General features: G+C 38.3%; 1 protein-coding gene across 1 annotated transcript in view; it reads right to left on the reverse strand.

The window, feature by feature from the left end:
- CFAP58 (cilia and flagella associated protein 58) overlaps positions 1–21,988 on the reverse strand; it is a 56,706-nt gene that overhangs the window by 14,179 nt on the left and 20,539 nt on the right. Inside the window, exons 10-15 of the mRNA XM_088528847.1 lie at positions 21,355–21,516; positions 18,186–18,332; positions 14,630–14,770; positions 14,055–14,278; positions 11,983–12,094; positions 9,527–9,631 (exon numbers count right to left, since the gene is read on the reverse strand). Of these exons, the coding sequence (XP_088384973.1) occupies positions 9,527–9,631; positions 11,983–12,094; positions 14,055–14,278; positions 14,630–14,770; positions 18,186–18,332; positions 21,355–21,516 (891 nt within the window). The remainder of the gene's footprint in view (positions 1–9,526; positions 9,632–11,982; positions 12,095–14,054; positions 14,279–14,629; positions 14,771–18,185; positions 18,333–21,354; positions 21,517–21,988) is intronic.

The following is a 21,988-nucleotide window of genomic DNA, read 5'->3' on the forward strand; positions in this document are numbered from 1 at the left end:
CAGCACCATCCACGTTCTTCCGAGTATGAGAGACTTGAAACAAATAAACAAAACGTAGCCTGTCCCCCACGAAATGTCTTTTTCTGTAAATAATGTACAAAATAATAAACTGTCACTGAGTGGCATGCTGTAGATTGCTTATAGCCTGCTGCTGAGGGAGGAGCAGAGCACGTTGCCTCGGCAGGGGTGACTGCCAAAGGCTACACCGGAATAATACGGAGCTGTAGCCAGTTCTGAGGCACACGGTGTGATATGGGCTTGCAAGCGTATTGCTACACTGCTCCTGCACTCCTACAGTCTTTTAACTTCTCTAACAGCTTCTGGACGGCTGACAGTCAATACTGGATTGCTAACAGCGCGGCAAACTTTGTGCATAGCAATGCATTCAGTCAGCACAGCAAGCCATTTACTTTCCCTTAACAAGATAACTGGTTGATTAATATACTTTACCCTGGGGTGCACAGCAGATTTATTTCCTTCCTGGATACATGCTGAATACAACAGTGAGGAGTAAACAAGTTTGTTTTCAGTGTGCTTGTTATTTACCGGAATAATTCCTGAATTTTTACTCAAGCTTTATTCTAACAAACTACCATTGAAGCTAATGACAATTCTGTCTGAGTAAGCATTTTAGGAATTGGTTATTTTACAGAATACTTCTAGTTTAATAATACAGTACATTCACAGTGTGTCCATGCTCAGGATTTCTGTGTTCAATCTAGATGCAAAGAATTTGAAGAAAATACTTTGGTGATCACTGTGAATTTTTGCTTTTCTGATGCAGATTACACATAGTAGTGATACCTGCATAGTGATATGGCCTCCTGCTTTCCGTATCTGAATGCCGTTCAATCTTTAACTTTCTTACGCTGCAATACCACTTACGGACAGGGCAGTGGTCCTCTTCCCATTATTCCAAAGTGCTGGACACAAAGAGTTCCTACATGAATTGCCAAACTTCACTAAAACTGGAAGATGGAGAGAAATGAAATTCAGTCTCCAAAGCTCCAAAGATCAAGTGTGTCAAGTAAGACAGTACCTCTGGACTTTGACTTTCAGAAACACTAGAGCTAGACTACAGCAGCAGGTTAAAAGTGTAGGAAAAAAATCACAGCCGTGAACTGTAGGGCATCTATAGCCAACCATCTCTCCCATGCATGCTATAACTCATGTACTGGGAGGAGATTAATTAAAATGCAGGAAACAAATCTATACTTGGCATTCATGCCTATAAGATGAGTTTTCTGTAATTAAATGAATCTTCCGTGATATGGAGGGATGGCATCTGATGACCCACTAGAGTTCTCTTTCAAGCTCCAATTCAACTAAATGCATCAGTTCTCCCAGAAACTTTAAAGACAGATTATCCATTCATGTACATTTCCCATCTATAATCCCAAAGAAATCTTTACTCTCATTGCAACTTCCTCATCTTTGCAAACGGCATCCAAAACACTTCTGTGTAAAACACTATCCGAGCACCTAAAAATGATATACATCCACAAAGATTTCTCTTTCGATGCATTTTTTTTTAATTTCTTAAATAAATCTGCATCTTCCTGTGTCCAAACCCATTTACCGTGGGAAATCTATTTTTTTATGAGGGCAAGAAGAAGATTTCTTCCAGCAAGAAAATTTTTCATCACAAATGTTTTGTTTGAGTGTTAAGTAATCTCCTTTGCCTTCCATTCCACATGTATTTACAGTATTATTTTTACTGGAAAACAATCTTATTGTAAAGAGCATCTGATTATCTTCAGCTGATGCCATTAAATTGATCATCACCCCTCCCGCCAGTTTTCAAGAGCTATTTAAACAGACAGACCCTAAACAAAAAGAAAGCGGGGGGGGGAGCTATTTTCCTCCAAACACTTTATTCTCTTCCATTTGGGATGCAACATATGTGGGAGAAGGGAAAGAATGTAAATGTCAGTATGTTTTTAAAAGCAGTTTATCATGCTGCAAGTTTCTATAGCACAGAACACTTTCTAATTCTAGATGGACTGAGATTAGAAGGGCTAAAATAAACTAATGAGCCATGAAGTATATTCAAAATATGCAGAAATAGAAACTATCTCCCTTCTGCAGAGTGGTAGCACAAGAACCCAGTAATCTTCAAACCACTATTTAATTTTTAAGGCTTGCACAAAGCTTTCAGGTAGATAACACAGACCCTCAACAGATCTTCACATAGGAGACCTTAACCCTTCCTGATCATGAAGTGAGATTACTTATTATATCAGAACAGGATTGCATAGAAACTCAGATAAATTGTACTGTGAATTAACAGCATGATCCTAAATTTTGTTGAATGCGAATGGTTTCATTCCACTCACAAAAGCCTACCAAATACATGATCAGCATCTAGGGCAAATGAGAAAGAAAAAAAAAAAAGAAAGAAACAAGAGTTGTGTTGTCAACACAAAAGGGAGCAGACAAATACTAATGGTCCTGAGAAATCATCATACCAGGCAAAGAATCACAGAAAAACCCTTTAATCCTTCAAGATAACACCAAGACTAGAATGCACAATATTTTCAGTTATAGGTAAAGCTAAAATCCCCAAACAAAGCCTTAGTTCAGCAACAAATGCTCCAAGCACAAGGAAAAGATAAATAAAATGATGTCACAAGAAGGAAAGAACCTGAAAAAGTATTCCTGAAGGATGGCTCAATGCATGAAGTACCTCCATACGTCACTTCATACTGCACTGGAGACCCCAGCTCACATCAGACCCAAGGCACTGAGATGAAATTAATTTGATGCACTAGCTCAGTAGAGTGCTGCACATCGAAATATTTTCCTGGTAATTAGGTATTTGTTGTCAGTCACTGGTTAGAATTGGGCTACAGCCAGAGTTCATGGGAACACATTATTCTTTCATTTGAAGGAAGAACACTGATTCTTTTCAGAGTCCAATTCTGAATCAAGGCAATTCTTACAGTGTGCCTTTGATACACCAGAACATATCTCTGTCTGCCTCTGAGGAAGTAAAATTCTTCTTTAGGATTCATACTTGTCTCAAAACCAAAAAGTAAATGTTGGGCCTGAGTCCCCACTGTATTTCTCAGTTCTGTATTCCGTCCACCAGCTGAGAGTTAGGGTTATAAACTCAAAAATCACACTCAATCAGGTACTGTTTTCTCTCTCCTCCTCCTTAAAATACATAAAAGCACTTGTTTTTTTTTTTTTTGTTTGTTTGTTTGTTTGTTTTGCTTTTGTGTTTTGTTTCTGTATATATATAAATATATATATATGGAGAGCAAGGCATTTTTCTACTTTATATTTTTTATGCCAGGAACCATGTTATCAATGGTTATGAGTTTTGCCCGCTTAGCTTTCCCGGTGAGTGGTGTGATTTCTTTGTGCTTCCACGGCTAAGGCAGCAATTTGGCCAGGCAATTGGATGCAACGATACTGGCAATAAAGTCTTCTGCCAACAAAGTTTACTTCATTCAGGAATTGGTTTAAGCTGAACCAGAAAAAGGACTTTTTTGCCAGCAGGAATGGTAGTGTTAAGTGTAGAAAAGGCCAAAAAGCTCACCCCTTCACTCACCCCTTTAACTGAGGGCTGAAAAAACTGCTAGCTTCATCTTCAAGATAGCGCAGTAACCCAGGGCTTCCAGAGGAGGTAAAATCTCCAGGAAATAGAGGTAGAAAAGAGCCCAGTCCTACTAATGTACAAAAGGCCAAAAAGAAAACCTCTTTTTTATTTTTGGAAGGAAAAATCACTTCAAAAGGCCAGTTTAATATAAATAATAAAGGAGCAGCACAGAAAGGATCGTATTTGGCAGTGGATTTTACAGCTCACCTGTAAATTTCAGTGCGTGTAAAGCAGTCTCCCAGACTGCCTCTACTAAAATCTCGCTACAGGAAAGGCGACAGAGAAACAGTAATGGGCAGGTCAAAAAGGACTGTTAAGGATTCTACAACCATTTGTTTCCTGAAGTGAATTGCAGTTATTTTTATGGAAATAGGAAATTCTGTCAAAAAAAATCCCCAACTCAGAACATCTACCCCACATATAACATATAAGTAGAAGCTATACTTGGCACCTGGAATATGAATGTCAGCTTTGACAGATTAAATTAATTATCAACCATGTTGAGGCTGTATAGATAATACATAAAATTGAAGTAGACCTTAAGAATACTAAATAAAGGCAGATAATAGGGGCATATTTCCTGGAAATATTCGAACAGACTTTCCCTAGCAGGCTGTCTATCAAAAAAATCTCCTACTCAGCTCTTGACCAGACTTTTCTGTATTTCATGCTGTACAGGGGGAGCTACACTGAGCACTATGACAGCAGCGAAGCAGCCAGCAGGAACATGCTTCATGAAACTGCCAAGCTGGGGAAAGAAGTGATTTTCAAGAGGGCTGGGCTCTCATGAAGAGAAAAATGCAGAGGAAGTGCAGAGAAAAACAATATATGATGGAAAAAACAGTATTTTATATGGAAAATGGACAGACAATTCTTATATAATAAATACATGGAAATAAATCCTAAAGCTCAGGAGAACACTTGACTTCAGTATATACCTATAAACCCGCTGGCACCAAATTATTCTACAGCACATTTCTATTTGAAATGATAGTACCAGCTCCGAGAAACATAGATGGTTATGTATCTATTCATACACTACAACAACAGGCATCTCAAATTGAATAGAGCAGATCTACTATCAAGTTAGCAATATCAAAATAAAGTATCTGCCTATTTTAACTCTTTAGTTAGCTTCTACTAGCTAGTTACTACTGCACTGAATCGTGTCTCTACTCTTAATATGCTTATTCACACACTAAAGAAGTCTGGAAATATTTTAGTTCCCTCCCTCCCTGAGTAGAGGCAAAAGCTAAGCAACTTGCCCAAGTCACAGAGAAAGTTTCCTTCACTCTTTTTCCCCTGTATCTTGCAATACGTGAAATGAAACTCTCATGTTTATGCCAGTAACAGTAGCCATTCCCTCTGTCTCTCCTCCTCTCCATCACAGAGGTACCTTCAGTTCCCAGGGGCAATTAAAACCTTGCTAAAAATCTTGCCTCAGAACAAGGACATGTAGGTGTTATCTGGCCCACAGACTCTGAGTCAGATGTATGAGCTAATCAGGCCTTTTGCCCCTGCACTCTGAAACTATGAGCTCAGGATGCCAGCAGCCTTGAGAGAGTACATCCTAGCTCCTCACTCCTGGCCTTCAGTTGTTCACAACCTAAAGAAATACTGAATAAAAACTCATGCACGTAAAAGAACAATACTTTCATTACTGTGTGTAAGGGTTAAATGAAACGACACAAACAGTGGGATTTTGTAGTTGTCACCACAAAACATATACCTCTATCCTTTCTCCCTCCTTTGCCTCCCTCCTCCTTCCACCAACCTTGGTTCCACATGTCTCCTTTATGTTTATGACCTGTCTTTTGAGATGACTGACATCTGAGGCAACTGATATAAGATGTGAATTTTCTTACTGTTATCCATTCCACAAGGTGGAGTTGAATAAAATTCCACTCAGTGAGACATAAAATCAAATTAGAGGAGTTTGCTTTGAAGAGAAAGAACTAAATATGAAACAAATAAAGCAGTGTATAATCGCTTTTAATGGACTAATTTTCTAAAGCCACACTAATCATAATCCTAACAAGGTAATGCAGTTATGCTATGAATTTACTGCACATTGCTGTTCATTATGCAGTAGAGCATGAGGGATTCACATATAAAGTGAGCAAGTAGCTTTTTTTTTCTTTTTTTCCAAGATTTACTCACTACAACACTTCTGTTTATTAATAATTATATCTTAGATCTAAACATATTTTGCCTCAAAACATCCAAAACATTGCTTATACCACATGTGTTCACAAAGACCTTCACCCATCACTGAAATCCCTTGGCTAACACATGACATATTTCTTCACAAAGCACTGCAATATTATTCAACGGTGTAGAAGAGAGCCAAAGAATGCTATATGTTTCAGCTGCACAAATTCAGATGGAAGGTAATGACTGAAACATGGAAGCTGGATAACCCTGAAATAACATTTCCTATGTTTGGCAAAAATGCCATTGCATCTTTATTGACCGTAAGTATTCAAGACCTTGGTTATGGATCTGATTTTTAAAGCAGCATTTTTCATCAACACAGCAGCTTTCAGCTGGGAGAATGATCCAAATGATAGGGGAAAGTATGACCTCCTGCTTTGCACCTACCTTTCAAAGTCCCAGGATGTCCAGCCTGGCTTGGTGTTTGAGAGCCAACAGATTATAGGTTAATGTGCTCTGGCTATGGGCTACACATAAATCATAATCAAAGAAAGAGTTAACAATTTATAAAGTATGGGATAATTTTCTACACCTTTATTTAAGTGTTCAATTCTAAAAGTCATTCTAAAAAAACTATTCATCATGTTGCATATTCAACATATCTCAGCAAGGGTCTGATATAAAAAACATGCCCTGCTGACAGGTTGAGAAAGATGTTTTTGTCCGGGATTTTAGAGGCAAGCTGGGTTCTTCCTGGCTAGAGTACTGTCAGCAATCTAAACTTTCTGACTGAAATGTAGCAAATCATTCTTTTAATCATGTAGCATGGATTCTAGGATGCTTTTACTGCTGCATCATTTTTAAAGAACTAACAGGGGAGAAATAGTGAAAAAGCTAACTGAAAAGGAGAGGATCAAACACACGCACAGGAGCATGTGAAATAAGCGATGAATTTCTACCTGAGCCCATATACTGAAACCTTTACTTAGCAAAATTTTTCCATTTACATGCCCATCTCATCCTAAAATATACCCTGTATATACCTGCTTTCTAAAAAGTTATTTATAAAAAAAGACTGAAGTAAGAATCAGAAGATAAAGCTACAATATATATGATACAAACAAAATTTATTTTTCTCACACAAATATTACAGCTCTGTGTGAGGATGCAGCAAGATGAACATCCTGCAAATCAAATGGCAGGTTGATGACACCAGGCTCGACCATTTACAGACATGGCTTATTTCAAAATTCCAAAAGTGTTTTTAATGTTCAGTAATACCCAATCCACCTAGCTTTTACCAGATAACTTTTTGTTTAAGCCTCATAATCTGCACATAGAGAATTCACAGACATTCACAAGCTTCACTTACAGCAAATACCCTATTTGCCAGCATAACAGCCACGCACACATAAAAACTGTTATGTATAGCAAACAAGATTAAGACAGTTTTAGAACAGACATGCAGAATGGCTGTGCCCTTGTCTCAGGGCAAAATGGGGATGGGGAGTGGGAGTGAAGATGTGTGACTTACTTAGGCAAGCAAATACAACATGCAGAAAGCAGTAGTTCTCTGAACCAATCACTTTATATCCCTGAGCTCCTCCAGTCCCTGACACTGAATATGAGGGAGGTTATCCTAACTAGGAACAGGCAAAGTTGGAAGCAATTCCCATGCTCCTGCAAGGGAGCAAAAACTGCACGGAACTGACAGACTAACAGGAAAGACCCATAAAAAAGTCTCTTTCACCTGGAAGCAGAGAGCTGGCCACAACTGCTACAGCTCTAGCACGAAGGGACCTCTGTATTTACGAGTTATCACCTTCCACCTCCTCACAGCAGCATGAAGAAAAGATTCTGCTGGTGACAGCAATCAAAAAAGAAAAGACTTCATTTCTTCTGGCCACAGTGGACCAGTCACTGGGAAGCCTTGGCCATTTAGAAAAGCAGCAAAAGGTCACAAGGTGTCAAATGTCTTTCAGCACAGAGGGATGTGCCAAAATTAAAGAAAAATGAATGATCAGATCTTGGTGGGAAGGGAGGAGGCTGGGAGCTGCTCTATACACTGGGTGTTATATTGGTCAGAGAGCAAACTCACCAAGCAAAGGCAATTATATTCAGAGGAGAGGGTTTTCTTGTTTTTTTTTTTTTTTCCCAGAAATAATAGCTGAATTGTTATTGTTTCCTATAATTGTAAATTTTCATCAGGATAACAGAAAAGAAAGCTCAGAAAATTTGCAAGTGAAGCCTCTATGCACTGAACAGAAGGCAAAATGTGGCATTTCTGGCCTTCTCTTTACTGTCAGTCTCACTGAGGAAGAACTTCATTTCAGCACCGTGCCTGAATTAAGAGCGCAAGGGATCTCATTAACAATTCTAGATATAATACTTAAATCTCATACAGCCAAACTCTGGCTAAAGTCTAAGAAATTCATTAAAAAAATGCATTGTTATAGAAAAGTCTGCTGTAGAGAAAGAAAGATCATGCGAACGGTTAGTATAGCAAGGTAGCTTGAAAGACCTACTATGTCACAGATTTTCTACATAGAATCACAGAATCACTATGGTTGGAAAAGACCTTCAAGATCTTCAAGTCCAGCCATAAACCCATCACCATCATGCTTGCTAAACCATGTCCCCAAGTGTCCCATCTACAAGATCTAGAGCAGGCAATTTAGTACACTCTACCTCACTTCTTCACTTTTTCACTAAAAGAGAGAAAATAGCTAAATGGGAGTAGAAGAAGGTAACACAGTTTAAGTCATTTTTGCTGCATTTTGTTTAAGTTAACAAACTATTCTACTGACACCATTACAGGACAATTTCCACACTATGCAGCAAAGATGACATTTATCCAAGAAAGGCATAACAATACACTGTACATTATCTTTAAATGAAACTGCAGATCTCTTTTTCCTACAAAACAATAAGGAAAAAGTGACAAACACTGCCTCAAAAGCATCTGCTGAGCTCCTTCTCAAGTCAGAATGAGCTTCAGGCTTCAGGTCATATTCTAGGCTCAAAGCCATACTTGGTTATTTAAACCTAAGACATTCGAGTCATGTCTACAGCTGCCAAACCCGCACTCAGGTTATCCCTAAAGTAAACAGGAAGAAGGAGACAAATTTCCTCTTTTCCACGTTCAGCCCAAAGCCCAAAGACAGACTTTTCGTTATATCTGATAACAAAATTTGCACTACAGAAATTTACTCTCCTTGATTCGACCATATAAATCTCACTGGTATCACTAGGGCTTAATGGACATCTGATACAGGAAAAAAGATAAGCTATCACAATAATTTATATTTGGTAAAGTTCAGCACGAAAATCTTGAGGTCAAGCACAGTTAAGACAACATACCTAAGCCACATAAACTGCAGTTACTAAATCAAACATGGATTTTTTCTCCATGTATGAGTAGTAACAGACATGATAAAAATGGACAAAAAAGCCTGTCCAAAAATCTAGTGCTAACTTGAAAACTAATCTATGTCATGGATAAACTAAAACAAGCCTTTAATTTTATTTTGCAGCTATCTCAGTATCAGCAACCTGTACAAACCAGTACAAAAATCAACTAATCAGATGCTATTTGTTGTTTTTCAGTGAGTCAGTGCTGCCATCTAAAGCTACCTAAGGGACATGCAAAAGAAATTCAAGGAAAAGTCAAGCATCTAAGTATTTTGGAAGCACATCTATGCAGGCAGAGAATGCAGGGTCAATCAAATATGTTAAATAAGACAAACTAAACTAATGATGCTGCAGTACCTGAAGGAGCAATTCTTTTTCGATCACTTCACCAGTCTTACTGATAAGCTGCCTCTGCAGTCTCTGTATTTTCTGGATCAACTCATAGGTACTTGGGTCACTAGCCTAGAACAGAAGAGTAAAGCAATGTCAGAAATTATACAGCCAGAGTTGGTGTTTCTTGCTTTCTTTGTATCTAAAAGTAACAAACAAACAAAAAAGTGGAGGGTGGGAGGTGTGTGGAATTACTGGGTATTTAATTTTACCCTAGTGAAAGGTAAATTGTTTGAAAAAGGCATGGGTACATGCAATCCTGAACCTGGAATCCCTCGATCCTGAACCCAGAATCCTTCCCTTCTGAACATCAGCCAGGGTACGTTCAGGTTTAACACTATTAAATCCTTTTCAAAACAACTAATGTAAGTAGGAATCTTTAGGAGTGTAATCCCCAAACCAGCAAAGATTGGAAGTACCATATGGAAGGGAAGAAAGAGCAGATTAGTGTACCATTTTTAGCAGAAACCTTGACTGACATACACAGGACAATGCAAGTGCCACATACGGTTTCAAAAACTTCATACAAAGTCAAGTAAGAATTAGAACAGGGAGATTTTTCTCTTGAACCAAAAAAGAGTAACTTTAATACATAGTTTGGGGACTAGAGGAAAAGCCAAGAGGAACAAGTTATGGAGGGACATGGACAAATTACTGTGAAGCCTTAAAGTATTCGTATTTGTGGTATCTCATTCTTCAATAGAACTAAGCGTTTAAAAGGGGGACAGCTGTAACAACTGTATTGCTGCTCGTCACCTGCACAGCCTATACAATGCAGGAGCTCGTATGTATCTCTCTCTCCTTCTCCCTTTTTCATTCTTTTGTCACACATTAGTATCTGAAGGAACCTCTAAGGAACCAACTGGCACCCTGCAAGCAGCAGCCCAGCCAAGCTTGTTTCCCCTTTACCACACCCTATGCTCTATGAAGAGCATACTCTGATGGAAGCTATTCCCCACTCAGGGACTTACAACACCTCTTTCCTCATGGTTTCTCTGGTGGCTCACAAGGACTAAACTCACACTGCAATCCACCCCTCAATAAAAGATCCAGTGAAGTCCCTCTCACTGCACATTTTCTTGAACTTAAAAGGAACATGGTATCTTTACGGCTCTCAATCCTTTGTCATATTTCATCTATGTCAGTTAATCAACTCAGGTGTAAATGGGACCCACAATCACAGATGCACATACAGCACTCATGACATCGCATCATTGCCTGAGAAACCAGGCTGAAATTTAGTTCACTTTCCATGACCCATTCAGTCCTTGATCTTTCTACAGTAGTGTCCAAACATAGTGCCAACCTGTGACAACTGCAGTGATATGAGAATGCTTGCTCATTAGGAATTGAACCAAAAGCTTATCAAGATCATTTCACACAGATTTTGCCATCTGCTTGCCTTCCCATGTTCCAAATATAAACCATTAACCTGAATGGAAAGACTTCATTTCCCATTATCTCTCAGTCTCTTAGTTCCCTCATTCTTCAACACAGCACTTTTTGACTGGCCTGGTTTCCCATTGTTACCTGGAGCTGCTGGGGATCATACCTGGATGTCTTTAACCAGTTTAGCATCCTGCATTTTATCTCCTTTCCATAAGAAAGGGTCAGCACACTGTTCTGCTTTAAGCCCAGCATAGGAAGACCAGAAATTAACCATCATGCCAGGAAGATCAGCCAAAATATTCAGCAGAGCTTCTGTAGGGGCCAGCATGTTACCACTTATTTTCCAGGGCAGCTAACTAACCTAGGGTGGCATCAGACCAGAGCTCTATGAAAGGCAGAGATCTCAGCTGACTCTGACTTTGAAAACAGACAGTGATGCCAAATGATACTCGTATATTTGGTGTATGGTTTATAAATGTATTACTTTTCCCCTTCAAGCAGCAGGTTTGAATAGTGCAAAGGTTTAAATTTGCTGTTTTTCATAGCAATTAACCTCCTATTACCTAGAACAGCTATCTTTGAAAGCCTATCACTGCTTATGCGGAGGCTCCTCCTAAGACAGATGCATCTTACTTTTTTGGCTTCCTGTCTATCCATTCCCCACTGCACCTGTTCTATGACCCTTTCTAATCTTGTCTTTCTTTCCATGTAATGCTGAGGATTATACTTTTCCCTATCATCTTCTTTCCTCTCATCCGTGGTAAGGAATCACCTCCTTCTAAATTCACTTCATGCATTCTTTTTTGCTCTTTGAAAATCCCTCTGCAATTTTTCATTGAAAAAGTGACACAAAAATAACACTGATTGCATTGTGCAAGGAAACCATCCAGCACTTAACCACTGCATTGGTACTATGGAAATTTCAGATGCCTGCCCCTCCACATAATTTCCATAACAGTAAAATAAATAGACTTTGTGCTGTGTCACTGATTTAGAAATATGGGCTTTGGGAAGTGGAAATGCTGAAACATCACCTCTAATTTTCTCCATCTGTGAACATTCAGGGGATTCTCCAGTTCTTCTTCCAAAGCTCTGCACCGAGTCCGTTCCCTCAGTAGTTCCTTCTGCATGTGATAAACCTCCTGTCTTAAGACCAGAATAAAACAAAAAGGAAAAAAAAAAAACACACACACACCAAAAGCACATCAAATTGAACAAGGCATTAATAGGAAGATTAACAGTCATTCCCTCATGCTCTATAGCACTGACAAAGAGACTCTTGTAACCAACAGTTGACAGCAATAACACTGTATGTTTGGTTCCATAAGATAACACAGTTAGACTGCTTGACTCACTTTAATAATAACGACTCAAAAAAAGGGACTGTTCAGCAATTCCCAGGGAATCTATTTCCCAGCCTCCTGGATATCTCTGACTACATTTCTCCACATATTTCTCCTTAACCCAAAAGGACAGTTAATTCATCTAAACTAACATACGAACCGCAGTCATATTGTCATACCCTGTAACCTGCATTGAACCTTACAGCTGTGTTTGAAATAACTATCTCAATCAACAGGGCTCAGCTACTCAAATGCACTCCAGGAGTGATTTGTTGCTGAATTTAAAATTAAATGAGCACCCTCAAGATGCTTTGATAACTAAGCCATGCCTTCCCATGAGGAAGAAAAGACATATTTCCTAAGGGCCCAGCCCTCATCTCTTTTATGGGGGGGATCTGTAAGTTCTCCAAACCTGCAAGAAAATGGAGGCAGTGATCACCATGTGCCTACTCACCCACTGAGCCATTTCCTTCCAAGCTGAGAGTTGAATTTAGCTCACTAGTCAGAAAAAAAGGCCCTTTTTTTTTTAACTGTGAGGTTGGACAAGGTTATAGAAATGGAAAAAAAAAAAAAACATGTTTCCAATTGGCAAATCAAGAAAGCTAATTAGAACCACAAGTAGTAAATAGACTTTTTCAACAGGCAGTTTTCATGATGGTTTTGGACTTCATTAAAGTATGGGCTTGCTGCTGTAGTTAGCAAGAATTGATCCACCCATCACGGCCGGCATTGCACTATACTTCAATATTGTCACCGAGTCTCAATACAGTAACAGGCTTCCAGCTGAGTGCATTTGGGCAGCAAGTTCAAAGGCCCTCCCTGCTTGCAGCCAGCCAACGAGAACTGCAAGTGCTAATGTTTTAGGCCTAGTTCTTTTTTCTGTTCCCCCAAATCAAACTGGCAGAACTCCACTGGAGTCAACGGGACTGACAATCGACTGAGGATAATTTGTTCTAGTGGAAACCACAGAATTACACTGATACAGTTCAGATAAAAATCTCATCTAAAACTGTGACAGCTCCACAGAATTAGTTTGATGGTTATGAAAACACAACAGACTCTCCTTACAAACCAAGACTAATTCTACAGAAAATGGAAATCGTTTCCTGGCAGCAAAGAACATGCCTCAGGTATGGGAAGGTTAAAAAAAATAAAAGGAAGCATTAAGACAGACTAGGAGGAGATAAATCAGATTGGGGCTATTAAACTTCTGTTCTAAAGAAACACAACCTTCAATGAAAATTTAACTAAATCTCTCTCAGAGAGTAAGTCTATATATAAATCTTGAAGAAGAGAGCTCTGAAAACGTGTAGGGGTGTGTTATAAATATGTCAAATGTTCCCCATCCTCTGAGGATTGCCTAATAAAAAGCAGTTTCCCTAATGCGGGCCCTAGGTACCACTAAGTAGGTCATTGAACTATGAACACCTTTTCTGCTGCTGCCTGTCAAGCTTCTTCTGTAGCAAGTAACTCACATCACAAGGTGAAATGTGGAAACTGTTTTAGCTGTGGCCAAGATGTCTTTTTCTCTTCTTTTCTTCTCCCTTTTTTCTTTTAATTCTCTTAATCACAAATCATTTGGTTCATTAATTTAAACTAGTCTGTGTTTGAGGTCAGCTCATATAATCCCCTTTTCCAAAGTATAATATTTGTCAGTATAACCCTTATGTGCAAGAAACAAGTTCTCTCATCTGTCTCAAATGCAGCACCACGGCCGCAGTCACTATGTATTCATTATTGATGTATTCAATCAGTTTCTCTACCTGAGTTCCTCCACATTAGCTACACTCTTGCAGAGCACCCCCTTCTCCCGACGAAGTTTTTTGATCTCCAGCTTGAGGAGACGGATGTCCTCCATCCTCTGTCGGTACTGGGTCTCTCCCTTGTTTAAGATGGACTGCTGGATTTTGATCTTTTCATAGAGCAGAGCCAGCTCATCATTGCGCCGAACAAGCTGGGACCCCAGGATATCTCTCTCGCTGATAACCTAAGGACTCAGTGCAAAGCAAGAAACTCAATTCCATTTCCTCAGTGCAGCCCCAATGCATTGTCAAAAGTACTTGCATTAGTGGTCAGTGGTACTAAAGTACCTGTCATAGTGAAAGAAAGATCAGCAGAGACCTATAGCTTCAGCTATAAAGGTTCACTCACCTTTAAGTTTAAATTACATTATTCTAGTCATTCCAACATTTAAGCATTTTTAATTCAATGGAACTATGAAGATTTAGTAGTACTGCACTTACAGTAGCTAAGAATCTAGCCCTTAAAAATATATTGGAGGCATGAGGGACAGAAGACTGATGTAGTGTGTTGGAAAAGTCAAATTACATATTCCTACCTGGTCAAATTCCTTCTTTTGCTTCAACCTCTCAGCATCAGCCTCAGTAATAATTTTCAGGAGTTTTCTCTCCTCTGCCTCCTGTTTTTCTATAAAGTGTTTGGTCTCCACAGCTTGTTGTTTCATCTTAAGCAGTTCGGCCTGATGGAGTAAAAGATTACAAGTAACCTGTGCCCAGTAATAATTTCTCATTATATAAACCTGAGATTAAGGTTTAGGATTTAAATAGAACATCATACATTTCTTTAGTTTCCCGAGAGATACATATTTTGCCTGTTTTTGAGAACAAATCACTAAGATAAGCCAGCATGAAAACCCATAAAGAAATGTTGTAAATAGTACTTTTACGTTGTTGGGTTATACACAAGAGAAATTGGAAGGATTTTTATCTACGATAATGGCTGAAGTTGTTAATTCAAATGTACCTCACATAATAAAAACAAAGAAAAAATAAAGAGGTCATATGTGTAAAGTTTTTCCATGGAACTGATACCCTATGATGAAAAACTAGTAAGGATGTGTTCAAAGACAGACTGGGATATGAGAAAAGATAGCTGCCCTTTTATGACAGTTTATGATATCTAATCCAAATTAGCATCAACTCAGAACAGGCTTCAAAATGGAATATTAGAATTAAGGGAGGAGATGGTTACTAGATATTTAAGGGCAAAATTAAACAGCTTTAGCATTTTTTTTTTCAGTTTAGAGGATGGAAGAAGAAACTAGGAAAAGAGGGGTTTTTTGTGTGTTTGCACCCCACACCATATTAAATTTAGATTGGAATTTGCCAGTAATTCCAGTTTACTGTCATGAGCTCTAGAATTCAAGAGATGTTATTTGGAGAAAAAGTAATAACTTTTTGTTGAATTATTAGGGATTTTGATCAATACTAGGCAATTAGCGCTGGCCAAGACAGAACTAGCTGATGTAGATACAAAACTTTTAAATTTTGAATTAATCAAAAGAAAAAAACTGCTGCAACTCTGACCCTCATAAAGGGCGACATTCAAGCTGCCTTCTGAGAAAGAGCATTATCCAATGCTGAAAGAATGAGGCCGTGATGAAGCCTGAACCTGCAAAAAACAATGATTCAAGCCAGAAAGAGTTCTACTGTCATAGTAAAATAACTTGTCTCATTTTCATTTTGTTTAATAAAACTCGCATTTCCCATATGTGCAACAGTCATATCTCTCTTACTGGATGTTCATCAGAATCCATCAGCTGAACAAAAATGCAAGGCACTTCATATTGAAATGCAATCAAGAGTGTGCAAAAGCTGTCTACAAATGTAAAACTGCTCATGTATTTGGCATTGCTGGATAATATTTTTTTAATATATTAAAATTCTATGTTCTCCTTATGTCACAGAAAATGTGAGTCATAAACAAGACGTGGCATTAGATGTTGGCAGTAAACAGTGATATAAACAAATCTCAGCAGAATGCATTAAGTCAATATAAATCTGAACTGTCTTTTACGGTAACGGATATAAATACTTTTAGCTATACAAGGGCCCCACAAACTAATAGAACTCTGAGTGAAAATAGTGCTAAAAACTAGATATAGTACCAGTGTCTGTGTACAATATGTAAAGGAGAAGGAAAGGTATATAAACACAGCAACCATACAAGTCGAAAAGGATTAGGTCTGAAGCTCTTGTGAATCAGCACAGCTGACTTGAAGTTGATTCATAGAATTTGTAAGAACTGAAGCAAATTCAGCAGAAAGAAGAACCCATATGCAATCCATGCCAACATCTCAGAAAACAATTCAAACCAAAACCTTGTTTAGGTTCTGAAGTATTCAGCAACGTGAAGGGTTTTGTATTTGTTCAAGAGGTAGAAGGACAATACAAATTTTATAAAAGTATAACAGGAGCTGAATACAGAATGTTGAAATAATAGTAATTCAAAAGTTTTAAATCTAGATTTGTTGAAAATGGTAAAAAAAAAAACAAACACATCCATGAACACAAAATATACAAAAAAATCCCTTGACAGCACTGGAACCTGGATGACCACAATTCTTACAGCTTTCAGATTTATACTTCTCATCATCTGGATGTTTTGCCAAACCAGCCTGATTGGCAAACCTGTATTGTGTCCAAATGAAACCAAAGGAGAGCACTGTAATGGCTTTAATGGAGTTTGGAATTTTCATTTGCTGTGATTACACATTTTTAAGATGCTTACACCAGCTAAGCCAAGCATAAGCCCAGCGTGTGTACAATCTCATTCCCCAGTCCTCTGTGCTTTGGCGTTTCCTTTAAACTGATTTCCCAGGAACAGCTTGCTTCCTTCACATCAGTGCAAGCAGGGTAAATTGAAGCTGGCTTGCAACACCAATAATTGGGTTCCTTGGTGCCTGTGCCAATCGCCCCCCTCTTTGTATTCTCCTCTGCTTTAGTATTCAGCAGAGACACCCAGATAGAGGAGCACAATGCCCTAAGGCTAGTCACTAATGTGATGTCAGTCCATGGACATACCTGCTAGTGAATAACTGAGTGGGTAAAGCATGTAGCAATCATGTGCTTGTCAAAGTGCTGTCAGACAGCTCTGAGGTGATGAAACAGAACTGGGGACAAGTTAAGACAGAAAGCTGCACACAGAAAATGAGACACAGTTTGACTTCTCCATCACTGATGGAACAACTCTGAGACAGAGCAGGGAGAAGAACCTAAATTCATCACCTTTTTACAAAGCTCTATTGACATCTTGTCATAACTGTATTGTGCTGAGAGGGACTGAAAACCTGGGGTGTAATTGGAGCATAGCAAAAAATTGACAAAAGAAAACACTGTGGAAAGTGGCTGGGGATTGTTGGGTTTTAAGGGGCTGGTCTGTTTGCTGTTCTTGGTATTTTTTTCTCTACTGCTAAGTTAAGAGAAAAATGAGCTGCTGCGGACACTCTAACTCCTAAATCTTTGGAGAGAGCAGCAAATTGGGTTAAGATATCAAAACAAATCTAATAGCTTATCCAAGGAGCAGCTGCAGATAGTGCCAAAAAAAAAAAAAAAAGAAAGAAAGAAACAAAGAATAAAGCTCAGGTTTCCTTTGATTTTAAACAGATTTTTTTTTTCTTTATATGATACACAATATTTTGATACAAATAACTTTCTTTCTGTGTACCTACTGGAAGACACTAGCTCACTCCCAGGAGATTAACGTTTGCAGTTGCATATAAATATAGGGTTGTGAAATACAGTATAATGGGGTTAGTACTTCAAAGCATCAGAGAAAAGGTTAAGAAGAGAAAAACTAGAATTCTAAGGGGCTATACTGAAAAGAGCTAAAATCAGTCTATTTCAAACATTCCAACCGCTAATCCAGGACCTTTCTGAATAAAAAAAAATATTAGCAGAGATTAAATTTGTTAGATACCTGGAAGATTTTTTATCTAATGCTTCTAAAGAGTACTGCGAGTTTGTGCTTCAATTACAGAATATTTTCTGAACTACCACAAAACAAGTGCCACAGACTACATCTGTGCAGTCATACTCATCTCTCCCAGAGTCATGGAAACTTTTGTGAGAAGGTCTATGTGGAAGGGCACTGACCTTCAGTGATTCCTTCTCCCTCTCTGTTCGCTGGTGTTCTAGATGTGCTTTCACAAGGGCTGCTTCTTTGGCTGTTATTTCCTCTTTCAGTTGATCCACCTGATGTGTCATAGTTTTCAGTTTTTTCTTCATTTCTGCTATTTCATCCTAATAGGATAGAGAGCATGATCACAAAGAGGGACCAAAAAGAGTAACTTTGTGCTTGGGAGTTCAGGTTATTTGATGTCAGAAAATGTGACCACAGTGCTTGAGAGCAGTTATGCTGTACTTACCATTACTTTCTAATGCAAAAGAAAAAAAATAATTTCATTAAGTGATAATTTGCTGTTTATGTTAGCTTAACATTGCAATACACAGACCTTTAAAAGGCACATGCACAACAATAATGATCATTGACAATTAGTATAATAAGCCATTATTTAAAGTACCAGACACAAAATAAGAACTAATAGTCAATTCAAACTAATAACAATATTCTGATCCTATCCATCTATTTTCATGCTTCTAGTAATGTGCTTTTCAAAGCATTTGTTACAGCTATGCACAAACGTTTGGGGAGAAGCAGGTTTTCTGCAAATGAAAGCACTCATGTGTGTAGAATACAGGTAGGTACCTGTATCTTCAATCTGCCATCCTTTATGTGCATTTTAGAGGAAAAAAAAATGTGTTCCCAGAAAAGTCCCTGAGGTGGGAATACCTGGCACATCCTTTAGGCTCCAAACACACAACAATAGGCCAAATAACACTGTGATTCACTAAGACTACTTCTCCCCAGAGCACCTGGGAGCCTGTCAGTACAACAGCAAGAAACTTTTGACTGTTTCCAGTGAGCACAGGGACTGTGACATGAAATGGAAGGTAGGAAAATCAAAGCACAAACAGGCAGCAATTGTAGATCCAGGGGAAACAGCTTTCAAAACTACTGCTCCTGTGCCAGAGGCCACTGCTTCACAGAGAAGATATCACAACCATTCATGTGAATACCTTGTGTTTCGGTACAAAATCAGGTTAGCTTAAATCGCTGTCAGCACTACCCAGCACAGATTGCAATTCACTTGGTAAGTGAGTGATGTTTTCTTGCATGAAATACTGAGCAAAGTTAAGATCATGAGTTACAGTATTCTCAACAAATGGTGCTGAGAAACTAACATTAGACTGCTGATGGGTAGCAGGTGGCCAGACATCCCTCAAAAACAAAATCCATGGATTCTACACTTCTTTGGCTCATGTACAGTCAATTAAATAAACAATAAATGCATGTAACAAATATTGGGCTGCTAGGGCCCACCAATTAGCATGTTCAATGACTCCTGTGAATGTAAAAGTCATACTAAGAGAAATCTTGGCTAGACAGCCTAAAAATCTACTAAATACTACGAAAGCACAAGGAGATATCTAAAACTTGGCACCCAGATACATACTTAAATACAATTCAATTTCTGTATTCAATGAAGAGTAAGAAGAATACACAATTTTTTCAAATAGGTTCCTAACGAACCTGCTTAAAATTGAGCTCCTAACACCAAAAAGAAACCCCAGGAGGAAAGCATCAGATACTTATCTCAAATTGAAGTTCTGCAAACATACCTGTTTTTTCATAAAATTTTACAAAGCTGAGGATTATGGTGTTCGGAGGGTCACTGGCAATGTGCGCAGAGCAACAGGTGTCTTTTCATATTATGTGAGCCTACCTACATCCTGCTTTATCGAAACAAGCTTGTACAAATTTGTTTTACTTCCCCAAAGAAAAACATATTTTAGCATAGTTTTGAATACAACCTCCCACTCCTTTTTTTTTTTTTCTTTCATGGCTGGCTGTCCTGTTATTGAGCTATGAATGGCCATTTTTTCATTGCTATATACAATGTGGAATGAGCACAAGCAAAAAGAATTTCTGATCCGGCTGCCTTCTCACATAGGACTTTCTGCAAAGTTTTACTACAAATCAAGTCAGATATTAAAAGTCTCAATAACTGCATCTATTGACTGAAACCATGAACAGGTTCCTGCAAGCATTATGCATATACATATAACACGCTTACATACATAACACCTTATATAAGTTACAAATTGAGTCAGAGAGTTGATTGCTTCATTTTCCAACTCAGCACATACCTGCCAGGTTCCTATAACTAATATAAATGAAAATGCTAAAAAATGTTAACCAGTATGTTAAAAAAAATATCTGATGTTTTTCTGCCTTATCTTGGCTGAGAGATTGGGAACAGCAAGCAGCCCACCACCACTTCCATAAGCCAGAGGCAGTTAAGAGGACAATTAAATCATTCCACATAAATGCCGTATGAGTTCTTTCCCAACCACAACAAGCCAAGAGTAGGACAGGAACTCACACTGTTCATTTCTGTCTGCTCTCAAGCAAAACACCTCCATCCTGCTGCTTGTTCAAACCAGAGTATAAATTTGTAAACTACTATATACGCTTGTGTCACAAATCCTTATTCTCAAATAGCCCAAGGCTGTAAATCAGTTATCCAAAGTTCCAGTTTCTGCCAATTATAACAGGATTTGTGCAGTGTTTTAGATCTTTACAGCAGAATAACAGAGTGTATTCTTAAGTGATTTTATCATCTTCTAGTATTGTTAGTGAGATCCCCAATGAAAAGATAATAATAGCATCATTATTGGAGGAAAAATGACACTCCCTGAATAGAGTGAGCTGGGGGTAAGTATTCACTCCTATCACAAAACTCTTCTTCAGCCCAGAAAGCTTTCCATCTGCTTTCTAAGTCATGACTCACTGCAGTGTGCATATGCATACAGGGCTAAGGAGGCAATCTTCTCCCTATTAAACCATACACATTCACCCAGACAAACCCTGAATGGATAGAACAGAGTTAGGAAGGAAAAGAAGTTGTTTCCTCTCTGATAGAGCATTCTGAACCCACAGCTCCGTTGTGCCATGATCTTTATGTCTGGTTTGAAGAAGGGTTATTGCCACATGATAGTTGTGAATTTCAATTTCCAGTCCAAAGAGATATGCCCAGATAAACTGCAAGGGACTCGGAGCATTAATTCTCCCCAAACACATGGGAATGCACAAACGGATTTAGCACTTCAACCAGTGAATTTTCTTTCAATAAATTTAAATTAGATTTTACCAAAAAAAAGCAGAAAGAGAATCTCGAGGGAAAAAAGAGTCTTCGTCTACCTTAGCTTCAATCAGATTTTTACTGTATATATTTCTCTCTTGTCTCACAGCTTCACAACGATTTTGTTGCTGTTTTAATTTAATCTCAGACTCTTCTATTTTTTTCTCATAGTCACAGATCTGCATTTCCCGCACTTCAATATCTTTCAGGTGCTGGAGGACCTGAAGCGAAAAGAAGGAAATGAACATGATTAAACTACCAGCACAATATTATTAGGATGAGACCGAGTTTGTGATTTTTATCTAAGGTGACAACTTCAAATCTCTGTGATCAGAAGTTGTAGCTATAGCTAAAATCACTACAGGCCAGCTATAAGTTTAAGCTTTCTGGATAGCTTATTTGGGAAAGATTTTATTTTTATCTCATACCTATGTTTTATTCAAGAATAAAACTTATATATGTGCACATAATTAATTTAAAAATAAGCCACAAAAATATAGCAACTAAGCAGATTCAGAAAAAGTCAATGTAAACAGGATTCACCAAGAAAAAACATTAAGCCATTCATAAAGCACGGCCAAATTTTGTACATTGTTATGTATATGAACTCTATGATTAAAAGGATAAAAATGCATATAATTTCCCAAAATAGTCCCTCCATATACTCCTCCAGTGGGAAATGTAGTTAAATTC

This window comes from Tinamus guttatus, unplaced genomic scaffold (assembly GCF_059628265.1).
Source record: "Tinamus guttatus ecotype Peru unplaced genomic scaffold, ASM5962826v1 Tinamus_guttatus_pri_ptg000314l, whole genome shotgun sequence".
Classification (NCBI taxonomy): Eukaryota; Metazoa; Chordata; class Aves; order Tinamiformes; family Tinamidae; genus Tinamus; species Tinamus guttatus.